Genomic DNA, 15,028 nt, shown 5'->3' on the forward strand with positions numbered 1-15,028 from the left:
TAGCATGAAGCAAAGTTATTAATATTTTCAACTGATAAAAAGCATAAAACTTTATCATCATGAAATATAATAAATGAGTATTATTTAACACTGGTAAGAAGAGTATGACTACTTACATAAATATGATGACTTCTTAACTGAATTAAGTGCTGTGATGAATCTTGACCAATCTATAGTTGCCTTCAAATCTATTTTTAAAAATTTTATTTTATAGTCAGTAAGTTTTTCATTTGTCTACTTGGGTGTGAAAGACACTATTTAAAACCAAACAGCAAATGTACATGGTTGGCTGAACATTTATAATCAAACAATTATATAACGTCTAAAATATAGCAGAATGAGTCACATAATTAAGATGTCAGATAATCAGGACAGCCGGTTCAGAAGGGTGTCATTTTGTTTCTTGTGCTCAGCTGAGCTTTAAAGTAAGTAGGACTGCTGGGTGGAGATTTATCCTTTCTACCTCTCAAGTCCTAATACCAGCCACTGTGAGGATACCTTAACTTGCAGACAGGACAACTAGATGGTATTATAAAGGAACAAAATTGTAAAAGCAGTACGTGAGCTGTTACCAATCCTTTATTTCCTTTGATTGCTATTCCTATACCATTTAACCTTGATAACCAGGATTCAAGTGATTCGTATTCCAATGACCTCCAAGTTAACTCTATACCAACCACCGGTATCGACTGGTCTCGCAAATAAAAACTGCTTTTAAATAACTCTGCCTATAGGTGTCTACCCATGACTTTTCTAGCGTGGTCTGCTTCTGAAATGTTGCCAAAACAGGAACAATTGATGATATCATAGGGAAAAAAATCTGTTGCCACAGGAAACCAAGTACTGTTGAGTCAAGTTCTTTCTTTTTGGTCACTTCTTTCAGAATTATTAGATAAAAGATCTACTTAATTTGTTCAACAAACAAGTGTACATCCATATCTCGGGGAAAATGATGTGAGACAACAAAATAATGTCCGTGTTTAGAGTTCATCATCCCTGGGATTCTGAGCTATTTTCTGGTATAGAAAACAGACTCAGCATCTCCATCTCCAGGGGATGCAGGCTGCCTCCTGTGATAATCAAGGAATGCAATGGTTCTCCCAAGTCCACAGTACACATCTGCTGTAAAGTGCCTGCTGCGATTTTCTGGTCCTCAGCTCCAACTCTGGCTAAGCCAACACAGAGTGTCTCTTCAGTGATTACTATTAAAAGAAGAACAAAACAAAACTGCTATTTAGTTCAGCAAATGCATGATCCTGTTCAACACTCAAAAACATTAGTACCACAAGTACATTTAAAGCCTCAAATATCTTTTAAATTTCCTCAGTCACTCACTACAGACCAATTACTTTTCCCTTGGAGAGTTACAAAGACTTACATAAACATGTTTTAAAGACTTGATAAAAAAATTAGCTATACTATTCCTTACAATTGTATATAGCATTTTTCTTAAAGCATTTGTTTATGACATACTTATATTTTTAATAAATTCTTGAGATATGTCCACACTGACCAAAATATAGTAGAAAAAAACAAAGAATTATGAGATAAATATATAGATTTCCATTCTGCTTGGCCACCTAATTAGCTATGGGACAAAGTTCAGTTTTCTCATTTTAAAGCTGTAATACTACTTCTCCTAAATGGTAGGTGTGATGGCTGAGACAATGGACACAGAAGTACTTACTAAAATACAGAGTTCTGAAGAGATAATGGGTTTGGGTATTATTTGTGCTTTTAAGATCAGAATAACCAACTCTAGGGAACTTTGGTATCATTTATTCTGCTTTTACTGCTTTCTTGTTTACTTGGGAAAGTTGTCCAACTGACCAGTGATCAGAAGGTAATGACTTATACAAGGAAAAGCAGACAAGCAAGAAACTCAGTACAAAGTTCTGTTCTTTCAGACTGTTCTCAATTTTAACAAGACTTACTAATGAGAATAAAATACACAATAGTCACTCAAGAATCTCTTAATGTATTTTTTCTATCAGAAGACAGGTACTTAAAGAATATGACAAGTTTATTTAAGAAACTCTTAATAAAGACTTACTGACAATATACATTTTATTCTATACTATAGTGTCCAGATGTTAAAAATATAAAAATAATTTCTTTTTGCTTTTACCATGAAGTAAACTACTGTTCTGTGTTGAGAAGAGAAAGTAGAATAAAAGTATTTTTGCAGGACAGATCTCACCCCTGATGAGATGTAGAATAGAAGTTCTGTATTTTATCAAAATCTTTATACATTAACACATTTACATCAAATTTGATTATATTTAATGGGAGTTTGACTTTCTGAAATTGTTAATTTTACTGTAAAGAACCCTATTTTTTTTCCCCAGTTCAACTTGAAGCCTGTGAAGTGTAAGTTAAAGTTCAAAAAAATGACAAGAAGTTAACACAATGCAAAAACAATGCCTCTTGCTTCAGTGGTGGTGTGTATGTATGTGTCGACATTAAATAATACACGTCTAAATGTACAGCAGAGGTAGCAGGACAGCCCTGATAGCGTCGTGAGTACCTGGTTCTTCTCCTCGTATCCTTTGATTCTGAACAATTTCCAGAAGCTGCTGGGCTGCTTGGTTTACACTCATATACCGAGGGGGTTCATAGATCTTTCTTCCCCTGTGACATAAAGCCGGATGCCATTGTTTTTAACCATAAAATTATACAGTCTGCTATTAATGCAATTACTCCCCCAAGTATGCTGAAGTAACACAGCCCACATTCTGCTTGAGGTTTTCACTTGATACTCATTTTAACTATACACCAAAGCATGAGGACAGTTGATTGTTCAAGTTTCTTAAGCTTTTCTACATTGCTCTTACTTCAACTATCCTTGGATCTCAAGGAAATGATGGCAAGAATAAGTCTAACAAAGATAGATACCCAAAATCAAACTAATCTTTAGTCAAAGTGATGATTTAGGCAAAAAAAAAAAAAAAAGAAAGAAAGAAAGAAAGAAATAGCTTGTCAGCTTGCTCAGGTTATCAGGTTCCATATTGTTCTTTTAATTTTTTTTAACTCTTTTTGGTGCTGAGGATTAAACACAGTGCCTAGATCATGCTAGGCATCTTTGTATATGTCGAAAGTACATATTCCTTTTTTCTTTTTGGCACTAAGCATTGAACTCAGGGGTGTTCTGCCTCCGAGCTATACCTCAGCTCTTTATTTTTAAAGAGGTCTCATAAATTGCAGAAGGTCTCACAAAGTTGCTGAGGCTGGCCTTGAACCTACAATCCTCCTGTCTCAACCACCTAAGTACTAGGATTATAGCTATGCTCAACAGAGCCTAGTCGATAATCCTTTTTTCTCATTTCTCTTCTAAAAAAGTAAACTAAAGCAGTAAAGATCTGAATATCTTAGATAGTGATTTATGTTTGTTTCTGTATGCCTCAAAAGCCTATCAGGCCTATTCAATGATAACAGTAATCAAAATGTTAGCATTTTCATCTTTTTATAAAATAGTTTTCATAGCTGGGTGTGGTGGCGCACGCTTGTAATCCCAGCATTCGGGACGTTGAGACCGGAGGATCGTGGTTTGGAGACAGCCTCAGCTACTTAGTGCGGCCCTCTGCAACTCAGTGAGACCCAGTTTCAAAATAAAGAATAAAAAATAGGGTAGGGGGTGTAGCTCGAAGGTCGAATGCCCCTGGGTTCCACCCCCAGACCCGCAAAAAAAAAAAAAAAATAGTTTTCATAATTTTACTGACTCAAAAAGCAATTCTTTCAGTCATTGTTAACCAATAGAAATATAACCCACAACATAATCTCAAAATTTTCAATAGACATGTTAACAAAATTTTTTTAAAAAGCAAAATTATTATTATTTTCTTGAACCCAGTGTTGCTCTTCCACTGAGCTAAATACTCGGCTCTTTCAATTTATTACAATCTTGAGATGGAGGTCTCACTAAGTTACCTAGGCTGGCTGGCCTTGAACTTGTAATCCTACCACTTTAGCCTCCCTAGTCGCTGGGATTATAGGCATGCACCACTGTGTCTAGTAGGCAAAATTAATTTTAATAATGTTTCATTTTTATCTAATATATCTAAAATATTATATTTCGAATGTTATTTCACATAAAAATTACTAGTGGGGCTGTTTTTACATTAAGACCTTGAAAGCTGGCATGTTTATTTAGAACATCTTAATTTGTTTTTATGTTTGTGTTTTTACAGTTTTATAACTGACTATGAACAGTTAGTTCTCATCCACGTTGACTGTGTATAGATTTCTGAACATGGTAACAGGGACATAGGTGAATCTTCATTCACATTATGTAAACATATGGAATGCTTCATGAATTTGTGTCATTCTTGTGCAGGGACCATGCTAATCTTCGCTGTATCGTTCAATTTTACTATATGTGCTGCTGAAGCGGGCACAAACATCTTAATTTGGATGCTAAAGTTTCACTGTAAATACTTAGTACCAGTTAAATTTCATTTAAATTTAATGTACAATTATATATTGAGGTTGTTCTGAACAACTGAAAAGTTTCCAATAAATAGAGTAGCAGTTGTTTGGTTTTTTTGTTTTGTTTTGATTTTGTGTGTGGTACTGAGAAATGAACACAGGGACATTCCACCTCTGAGCTTCCAGCTACACTGCAGCCCTATTTTTTATTCTTTATTTTGAAACAAGGTCTCACTAAGCTGTAGAAGGCTCACTAAGTAGCTGAGGCTGTCCCTGAACTGAATTTCTCTTGTCTCAGCCTCCCAAGTACTGGGATTGCAAGTGTGCGCCACCATACACGGCTTTTATTCTTTATTTTGAAACAGGGTCACACCAAGTTGTGGACGGCCTCATAAATTGCTGAGGCTGGCTGCAAACCTGCATTCTTCCAGTCTCAGCCTCCCAAGAATTGGGATTACAAGCATGGGCCACCAATCACACTAGGGTAGCAGCAGTTTTAAACTGATAAAAATTAAATAACAAAGTGCTTTAGTTGCACTAACCACATGCTAAGTGCTCATTGGTCAAGTATAGGAAGTGGCCACTGTACTGAATACTGACTCTCTAAGCAAAAAACAATTATCACTATCATTTACATATATAAAGAAATGAGGTCTCAGAGATGAAAATGATCTGCCCAAGCCCACATAACTAGGGGGAAAATTGGGGCTTAAACTCATTTTTTTTACTCCCAATTTATTAATTAATTCCATAAACATTTACTGATAGATGCCCAACCATTCTTGGTGTTGAATATATAAACTATATTACTATTTCTACCCTGTCACACTGCTTCCTATTTTGTTAAGAATAAATGTTTAATGTCCAACTGGTAATGAAAGCTGATTTCCAACCATCTTTAGCACTTGTCGTTTAAGTAAAACTGACTGACTTGTTCAAGGAATAAAAACAGATACAAGCATTCTTAGAAAAACTTACTTGATCAAATTTTCCAAAGACTGCTCCTTTACTTTGATATCTATAAGGAAGTGAAAAATAGTTCTTTAGGTTAATTAAATATTCTATCCAAAACCCAAGGTATAAAGTTCAGTTAAGAGTCACCTGAATTCTGTGGAACCATTCTTCCCAAGTCTCCCAAAATGCTCACCTGAGAGTGAGGTCTCGCCTCACACTGTATCTGGCCACTTTCTTACGGAAACTAGAAGAATGGTAGCTTGTGGTTGTGTAAAGGCTTGTGGTTAGAAAACAAACATGAACTTGGCCCTGACACCATCCAGCAGGGATCTAATTCCCTGCTGGAAAAGAAGACTAAGGGAAATTGATAAATACGGGCATACACACTACTTAACAGCGAATCAAAACCTGCTTTCATTTCTGCTAGCTGGTAACTACACAGACTCATCTGAAAAGTCTTGCTATGCTCCCATTCCTACCTATTTTTCAGGCACTATAAGACAAACACATCAATGAATGTAACATAAATATTAAAAAAGATTCTTATCACATTTTGAAAAGAAACTTTTGCTTTCTTATGAATGGTAAGACATACTGTACTTATAAATAAACAAACATTTCAATACCAAGTGCTCACACCTTTCACAGAGCACAAAGTGTGTCAGACACTGGGGCACCCCGGACCTGCCCAGTCGTCTCCACTCTCATGTCCACACATCGCAAAGAGCTCTTCCTTTACACTTTCTAATCACAGATGCTCAGCTGAATTATTTGGTAAAGGGTAAAAAAGCAGAATCACTCTACATCCTCACAGGAACTCTGCACACAGCAGCAAGAGCAACAGCTGCTTCCTGTTTTACATGTCAAAACAAACAGTTCAGCCAAAGTCTGTTTTTGTAAAAGTAAATATAGTGTAATTGAGTGGTCTTTGATAGACTTCTACAGATTTCTTAAGTTGTAAAGTTTTTCTTATAAAGGACACTAAAGAACTGGCTTAAGAATTATAGCAGAAACCAGTCACATATATGTGTAGTATTGAATGTTCTTGGAAATAGTGTTGAAATATTTTTCAGGTACAAAATATCATTAATTACTTAATATTTCTTCTTGTTTACACATATGGGAAAAAAGTATCTGTTATTGAAAATATGGACGCCCGTACAATTAATGATACAGGTCAATTTTTAGATTTCCTTTAAATGGTATTTGTAAGATTTTTTTAAAGTTCAATACATTTATTAATTTGTACACCGTAAGTTTCTAAAATATTATTTTTGATAGTAAGATCTTTCATATTTTCAACTTTTTAATGATATAATGATGTGCGCTACAGAATCTGATTTTGAAAATAAAATAAAGAGAATTGAGAATTTTTATAGGTGAATGTTTTTAAGTTGAACACAGACTGCATTAATCAATAGATCTTGAACCAGACCAAATTTACTATGGTTTGTCGTCTTCCTCCAGGTCAATGTAATGCTAGAATGTAAGCTTTTCCTACTCATCTCAGTACCAGGACTAGCATAATGTGACGTACCCAGCAGATACTCCATAAATGTCTACTGAATAAATTTACTAACATAGTTCTACCCACTCAGCAGCTTACCTTAAACTAGCCACCCTTTAAGCAATATAAGTTACAATTCTTTCATAAAGTTTTCACAATTTCTATTTTTGTTCTTGGGAGTATCTATAAAACTTATGCTATTTTTAATTAAACCTCTATTTCATCACATATATTGGTGTGTCTAAGCAAATTTTAAGTTCTCTGTGGTGTTCTGCCATGGTTTATTCTCACTCATCTCTATGGGGCTTGGCCCATAACAAGCAATCAATAAATGCATACCAATTAAATGATGAGAATGCCATATGAGATCTATGATTTGAGAATTTAGAACCATGACATCCTACACTTCACACCCTGTTCCTGCTTTTGTTAATGAAGCAAGGAAGATATATTGTTTAACCTTGTTTGTCTTTTCCCAGGAAAGCTAAGAAAAGAGACAGCTCTTAGAAAGAAAATCTAAGAGCCAAGGTTCTGGTTTGTCCTTCCTGTCTCTCCATACAATAGAACTTAATTGTTCTTTAAACTTTCATGTGCCTAACACATTAGTTCCAAGTAGATTTCAAACCTGTCTTAGTATTCCAAAAGAACCGAACTCTACAACAGGCACTCATAAATACCTATAAACTTTTTCGACTTGCTTCATCCAAGCTTTCCAAAAGATAAATATAGCATACTCTGCTTCCCCTCATTTTTTTTTTTTTTTTTTTTGTGGTCCTAAGGTTTGAACCCAGGGATGTAGATACTTCTAAGCTACATCCCTAGCCCTATTTTATTTATTTTTTATTGTGAAACAGGGTCTTGCTAAATTGCTGAGGGTCTCCTAAATTGTTAAGGCTAGCCTTGAACTTGTGATCTTCCAGTCTCAGACTCCCAAAGTATTGAGATTACAGGTATGTACTACCGCTCCCAAATCCTTCCCCTCAATTTTTTTTTCTTTTTTAAAATTTGGTACTAGAGAGTAAACACAGAGGCATTCTACCTCCAAGCTACACCCCAAGCCCAATTTTATGTCTTATTTGGAAACAGGATCTCACTAGGTTGTTGAGGGCCTCACTGAGTTGCCAAGGGCTGGCTCTGAACCTGCGATCCTCCTGTCTCAACCTCCAACATAAGCATGTATCCTAATGCCAGGCTTTCCCCTCATTTTTAATGGGCAAATGGGAAGAATATTAGATAGCTCACCTCTTAGACTATCCTCTACCTTTGTTTTAGAAGCTCTTCAAGCTGGGCATGGTGGTACATGCTTATAATCCCAGTACTATAGAGGCCGAGATAGGAGGATCGTATGTTCACAGCCAGCCTTAGCGACTAGCATGGCCTTCTACACCTTAGTGAGACCCTGTTTCAAAATAAAATAGGGCTAGGAGTATACCTCAGAAGTAGAATGCCCATGGGTGCAATAAAACAAAAAAGCAAAAATAAAACAAAAAAAATCCACCTCTCTGTCCTGCTGTAAAGTTCACACCCACTCTAAAATCTGAGTTCCAATGAATGTGCATTTTTTTATACCTTGTCTGAATACACTTCTGCTTATTCCTTTAACAAAAGTCTTTTTAACAGCTGTCCTTTCTCATCATCCTACGTTAAGCTTCAACTCACTGCTGCCCTTAGTTGGATCTAAGCTTGGACTAACAAGATGGACACATCTAACAGCATAAGCCACACCAATTAATAAGTGCTTCAAAATGTTGTTATAGGAACTACACAAAGACCCGTCTCTTTTCACATGGAGAATACAAGGACAAGACTCTAAAGCTAATTAATTAATTACTAATGAAGCACTAAAACCATTGACAAGAAACTAAAATTAAAAAAATATCATATGAGCTAACTGTGGGATAGAGGTATAAACCAAAACGGAAAATGTTAGAGAAATACTTATTTCCTAAACCAGATCTAGAACTAATTAGATATAAATGTAAATAAAATAAAAGGAATATATCTGGATAAGATTGAATGAAATAGGAAAAATGAAGGATTTCATATGACAACAGTTAATAATATCAAGTCTGAGAAAATAAAGTTAAAAAAACAACTAACAAATTAACTTCCATAAATATTCAACAGCTAAACTGCCAGACTTAATAGATATTTAGAAGAGAAAAATCAATAAGCATAGTCCCTGCTCTTACGAAGCAGGGAAGAAATCAATTAAGTACATAAAATAATTCAGATGAGAGGTAAGATTGAAATAAAGGTAATGGGAAATAGAATCACTGAGGGGATACAAGGTGTGGCACATGAGATTAGGTAAATTTCACTCTAGATCAGGAGTTGGCAAACATCTGCACAGAGCCAGGTAATAAATATTTTAGGTTCTGAGAAACATGAAGTCTACGCCACAAGTACTATTTCACTGCCACTAGAGCATAAAAAGCAGCCTCAGACAACACATCAGTGAATGCGTGTGGCCATGTTCCAATAAAGCCTTACAAAGCAAGCAAAAGCCAGAACTGCTATAGGGCACCGCGTGCTCACCCCTGATCTGAGTACTATCTCTAAATCCTACCCTGTAGAAAATGCCAACCATTAGTAAAGGTGAGTTATATTTTTTCTATTAAATTATATGGATTGGTACATATTGATTAATCTGCACAAAATTATATATCATTGATAATAAAGAGGCTGTATTATGCTAATCACGTAAAAGATTTTTGACAAATAGACATTTTTCTAATGTTCTGAATATTTATATTATTATAGAAGGAAAAATAATTGGTTCATCCTCTGCCCTGATCCTGTACTATGTAGTGGAAACTCTGCTTAGTGACTTCACATGGTATCAATAAAATAGAAAAATACAAAGCATGTTCTAATGATAGATGCCCTGTGTTAGCTTTTTATTACCAGCAAAGAGGAAGTAACAATAGAAGTAAGAATAAGTATTTACAAATACTTATGGTAATCTAACACATAAAAAACAAAAACCAATATATCAATTAAAAAAAAAAAAAACTGGTCCTTTACCACAAACAGTTTGAGAAATACTGTTCTAAACAACCCAGTGATGGAGGAAGCATTATTCCTATTTGATAAATATGACAACATGAGTTAAGGAATATTATCCAGCTAGTGAGTAAAAAGCATTGGGATTTTATCTTCAGATAACTGTATCATTTCAAAGTTACCAAAGATGCCAGCTGTGTTCTGCTCCCCAGCTGCAGATTAAAGTTTTCGATACCAGTATTTCTTTCTAAACATATGCTATCAGAATAAGGACTAAAAAATGTAAGTCAGTACAATTTCAGAGCTTCTGTAGGAAAGTCAAGCCCATGTCCTTCTGAAATTCAGTACCATTATCTCAGTATACAAACACAGCAGTCCTTGCTCTTTACAAACTAAATAGAAAATAGCAGTTGGGTGAGATGCTACAGTGAAGAGAGCTATGAATAACCATCTATCCGGAGTCCACCACCAATTAGCTGGGTGGCACTGGGGAAAATTATTCTAGATCTCAACTTCACCTGTAAAATAATTTTCAATAAGATGATCTCCAGAGTCTCTTTCAGATATATCATTCTGTGATCTTGAAAGCATCAGTGGGGATACAGGGTGGTGAGTGATGCAAATAAATGCTCAATCCAGGCCTGCTAAATTGCAATATATTGACAAAAAGAGGGCCTTGCCATATAAATGGGTAAGATATGAAATGTTGGAGAGGATCTACAGGTCCTAGGGGGAGCAGCATGAACTATGGATGTGTGTGCAGGGATAGCCATGTGGTACTTGAAGCAGATGACACACGTATCCCTCAAAGTATGAGAAAGTGTCCCAGACGCATTGGATGACTAGAATCTATCCTCCCTCCTTCACGCCCTCCCTCCCTCCCCTTTCTTCTTTCCCCTCTCTCCCTCCCTTCCAGCCTCCCTCCCTCCCTCCCTACTTTCTTTCTCTTTCTCAGGGGCATTCTACTGCCAAGCTACACCGCCAGCCCTAATTTTTATTCTTTCTTTTGGAACAGTCTTGCTAAGTTGGAGAGAGCCTCACTAAGTAGCTGAGGCTGGCTGTGAACCTGTCATCCTCCTGTCTCAGCCTCCCAAGTACTGGGATTACAAGCGTGCACCACCTCAGCCAGTTACCCATATAGAACAATTTTCACCTAAACACAAAATCAGAATGAGGAAAACCTGACAACTACATATAGTGACCTTAAGGAAGCTCCAAAACTCTTACCTAGTAAGCATAACGTGTGCATGCCATTCTGTCTGTTCTTCTTCACTTTGTCAAAAAAGCTTTCTGGTCTCCAAGTGTCTGTCCAAAAAACAATAGAAACTGTCTCTCCAAACTTATATAACTAGAAAAAAAAAAACAAAAGTATTAATTAATGATGGAATAAATGACTACTGTATCATAGATAAGAGAATTTAATTCCTATATAACCAAAATAAGAAGTAAAAATGAAGGATGAGAGGATAATTCAGGAGTAGAGCTTAACATGCCTAAGTCCCTGAGTTTGATTCCTAACAATGTTGAAAAAAAGAAAAAGTTAAGACCCAGCTCAGAGGGGGTCAGAGCTCACATCTGTCATAAATGGTAACAGAAGTTTCCGGGTTCATGGTAAGTGGTATCCTTTGGATGCCCCTTACAGTGGTAAGCTTCTACTAGTTCTGCATTCAGTACAGGAACAAGTAACTCATAATTTAGCTATGAAACCACTGAAATATTGAAAAGCAAGAACCCAGATGGAAAAAAAAAAACAACAAAATAAAACTTCTGAGCACTCAAGAAGATATAAGACCAGAGAATTATAAAGATCAAGTAAGTTCACATAGCTAATTAATAATAAAAAATAATCAAAGTCCCATCTGAAGGAATCTTCTATCATATTATTTCAATAAGATTTGAAAATTACCTATTCACGCCAGCCACTGCTCAAAACATCTAAATCCTTAATTTAGCAAGATTTTATTTGTTGTCTCAAATAAAGTCAATGATGAGGACTTTCTCCCCATGTGGCCCATTCCACTTTACCATCACTTCAACCAAGAAGTTTACTTCTCTAATCCAGGCTGGCTGTACTAGTTCACCTAAGTTAAGTCCAAACTCCAAATCTTATGTTGAGAAAATCTAGTTTTGCATTCTGACTCTGCACCTTGATAGCTGTGACATTACTCTAGGTCTGTAACTCCAATAGTAGTAAATACTCTTTCTTCTTTCCACTAGCATTGTGAGGACCAAACAACATGTAAAAAACTGTTCAAATGATGAAATGATATGCTAATATTAATATTAATTGGTTTGTGTGTGTGTGTGGGAAGGGGGCAGGAGACTGAACCCAAAGGCATCTATATCCAAGCTACAGCCCCAATCTTTTCTATTTTTTACTTTGAAATAGGCCTTGCTAAGTTGCTGAGGCTGGCCTTAAACCTGAAATCCTCCTGTTTCAATTTCCCAAGTACTAGGATTACAGGTGTGCATCACCATACCCTGCTTAAATATTAGTTCTCATCTAAGTTCTATGCAGAAATTTTTTTTTTTTTTTTTTTTTTTTTTTTGGTGGTACTGGGGTTCCTGGAAGCCCTTCTACCTCCGGGCTACACTCCCAGACCTGTTTTATACTTTTTTTATTTTTGGAAACAGGGTCTCTTAAGCTTCAAACCTGCTCAATCCTCCTGTCTCCGCTTCCCAAGTGCGGGGATTACAAGCGTGCGCCACCATGCCCGGCTGAAGAGATTTATTTTTAATGACTTAGTGTATAAAAAAATACTAATGTTATTTATATAGTTATTTCTTCAATATAAATAGTATTCAAAATACAGCTGAAAAGCGCTAGATACTGAAAATCAAATTTAGTCTTCTGCCATAAATTAACTGTGCCTGAAAAAACTGTGACTTCAGGAAGTCATTTATCTTTTCTGAGTCTTGGCTCTTCACTTGAAAATGAAGAAACTTGTCTGAAACAGGAATCAGTCGTCTTCTGCTTCCAGTAACCTAAGGAGTCTTGGGTCAGTTTCAGAGGCTGCTGCAAGAGCAACGGGGAACCAGACAGGAAGGAAACAAGAAAAGGTGGGGCATTCAGGCTCCTTCATCCCTACTTCCCTAGAGAAGCTCAGTATTTTTCAGGTTTCACATCTTGAAGGAGTTCTACAGGGACGGTTCATCTGATTCCTTGTAGGCTGTATCTTCCATCTTACCTATACCATAGGGGCTATATTCCAAGGTCCATTTCAAAGCTAATTAAGCAAGGAATTCTTTTAGAGAAGCCATGCAATAGCTAACAGTAACAGTTCTATTCTCAGGACAGCATACAAAGACCCATGTATCTCTCTGTCACATTCAACAAGATTTCTTTTCTTTTTTTGTGGGGGGGCAGTACTGGGGCTGGAACCCAGGGATATTCTACCTTAGAGTTACACCCCTGCAGCCCTATTTTTTATTCTTTATTTTGAAACAAGGTCTCACTAAGTTGCAAAGAGCCTCATTAAGTAGCTGAGGCTGTCCATAAACCAGGATCCTCCTGTCTCAGCCTCCTAAGTGCTGGGATTACAAGCATGTGCCACTGTGACCTGCTACATTCAACAATATTTTTCTGTAAAAAAATTGTATTTTAAATTCTAATGTGAGATTCCTGGAATATTCTCACCCTGTGTAAAGCTCACAGGAATGGCTCTAGCTCTGCTAAGGTGGAATGACTGCTATTATTCTGACAGGCAAATTTACCCAAAAATATTTAATATAAAGCATCTACTATGTGCCAGGAACCATGCTAGTCACGGGGTTAAAGTGACAAGCGAAACACCTCTGGCCCTCACAGAATGTGCTGATGCCTCATTCAGCAGGCAAAGGCTCTGAGGTCAGGTACTGGCTCTTACTCATTGGGAGATCACAGAAAGTAACCCTTCTGACCTTTGGGAAGAAACTGCCGGTAAAATAATAACCATAAAGCCAGGTGTGGTGGTGCATGCTTGTAATCCCAGTATTTGGGAGTCTGAGACAGGAGGATTGTAATTCGAGGCCAGCCTCAGCTACTTAGTGAGGCCCTTTGCAATTCAGTGAGACCCTGTTTCCAAATAAAGAATAAAAAATAGGGCTGGGGGTGTAGCTCAGAAGTAGAATGCCCCTGGGTTCCATTCCCAGTACCGCAAACCACAAACCTAGCAACAGAGATCTTAAGGATTAAATTACAAAAAGTATATAGAGTGCTTAGTAGTACATTACACATTATAAAGACTCAGTAAATAATACAGGTTTGATAATATGATAACAAGAGTACTTATAATGATGATATGAATAGCCAGGTGTAGTGGCATGCGTGTAATCCCAGCACTTGGAAGGCTGAGATATAAGGTTCACAGCCAGCCTCAGGTACTAGTGGGGATGTCTGCAATTAGTGAGACCCTGCTTCAAAATAAAGAATAAAAAGCAGGACTAGGGGTGTAGCTCAGAAGTAGAATACCCCTGGGTTCCCCAGTACTGTAAAAAAAAAAAAAAAAAAGTCATGTTCTGATATAATCAACTGCATTACTTATTGAAGCAGAAAAAATATATATTACCAAATATTTAAAACTACACTTATATTATTTAATTCTGACAAGTCCAACTATATATATATATATATATTCTTTTCTTTCTTTTCAGGTCTGGGATGGAACCCAGAGGCATTCTACCTCCCAAGCTACACCCCCAGCCCTATTTTCTATTCTTTATTTTGAAACAGGGTCTCAGCTGAGTTGCAGAGGGCCTCACTAAGTAGCTGAGGCTGGCCGCAAACCGCCGATCCGCCAGTCTCAGCCTCCCGAACGCTGGGATTATAAGCATGGGCCACCACACCTGGCTTATAAATATATATATTCTAAAAAAGAAATTTTCACTTCTCTGATCAAATTGTGAACTACTATCTGGGCATGGTGGAATACACTTGTAATCCTAGTACTTAGGTGACTGAAACAGGAGGGTTGCAGGTTCGAGGACGGCCTCAGCAAACAGTGAAACTCTCATCAACTAGTGAGACCCTGTTTCAAAACAAAAATAAAATAGGGCTGGGGTGTAGCTCAGACACAGAATACCCCTGGGTTCAATCCCCAGTACTAAAAACAAAACAAAACAAATTGTGAAATAATAGTACATATTATGGAAAACAAA

The 15,028-nt window shown here is 36.7% G+C and overlaps 1 protein-coding gene across 1 annotated transcript in view; it reads right to left on the reverse strand.

The window, feature by feature from the left end:
• Positions 1 to 990: 990 nt before the first annotated feature.
• Positions 991 to 15,028, reverse strand: part of DPH5 (diphthamide biosynthesis 5) — a gene marked incomplete at both ends in the record, with an annotated part of 42,929 nt that continues 28,891 nt past the window's right edge. Inside the window, 4 exons of the mRNA XM_080691479.1 lie at positions 991 to 1,202; positions 2,528 to 2,631; positions 5,404 to 5,443; positions 11,120 to 11,240. Coding sequence (XP_080547605.1) covers positions 991 to 1,202; positions 2,528 to 2,631; positions 5,404 to 5,443; positions 11,120 to 11,240 — 477 coding nt within the window. The remainder of the gene's footprint in view (positions 1,203 to 2,527; positions 2,632 to 5,403; positions 5,444 to 11,119; positions 11,241 to 15,028) is intronic.

Source organism: Muscardinus avellanarius, assembly GCF_963383645.1.
Source record: "Muscardinus avellanarius genome assembly, chromosome: 3".
Lineage (NCBI taxonomy): Eukaryota > Metazoa > Chordata > Mammalia > Rodentia > Gliridae > Muscardinus > Muscardinus avellanarius.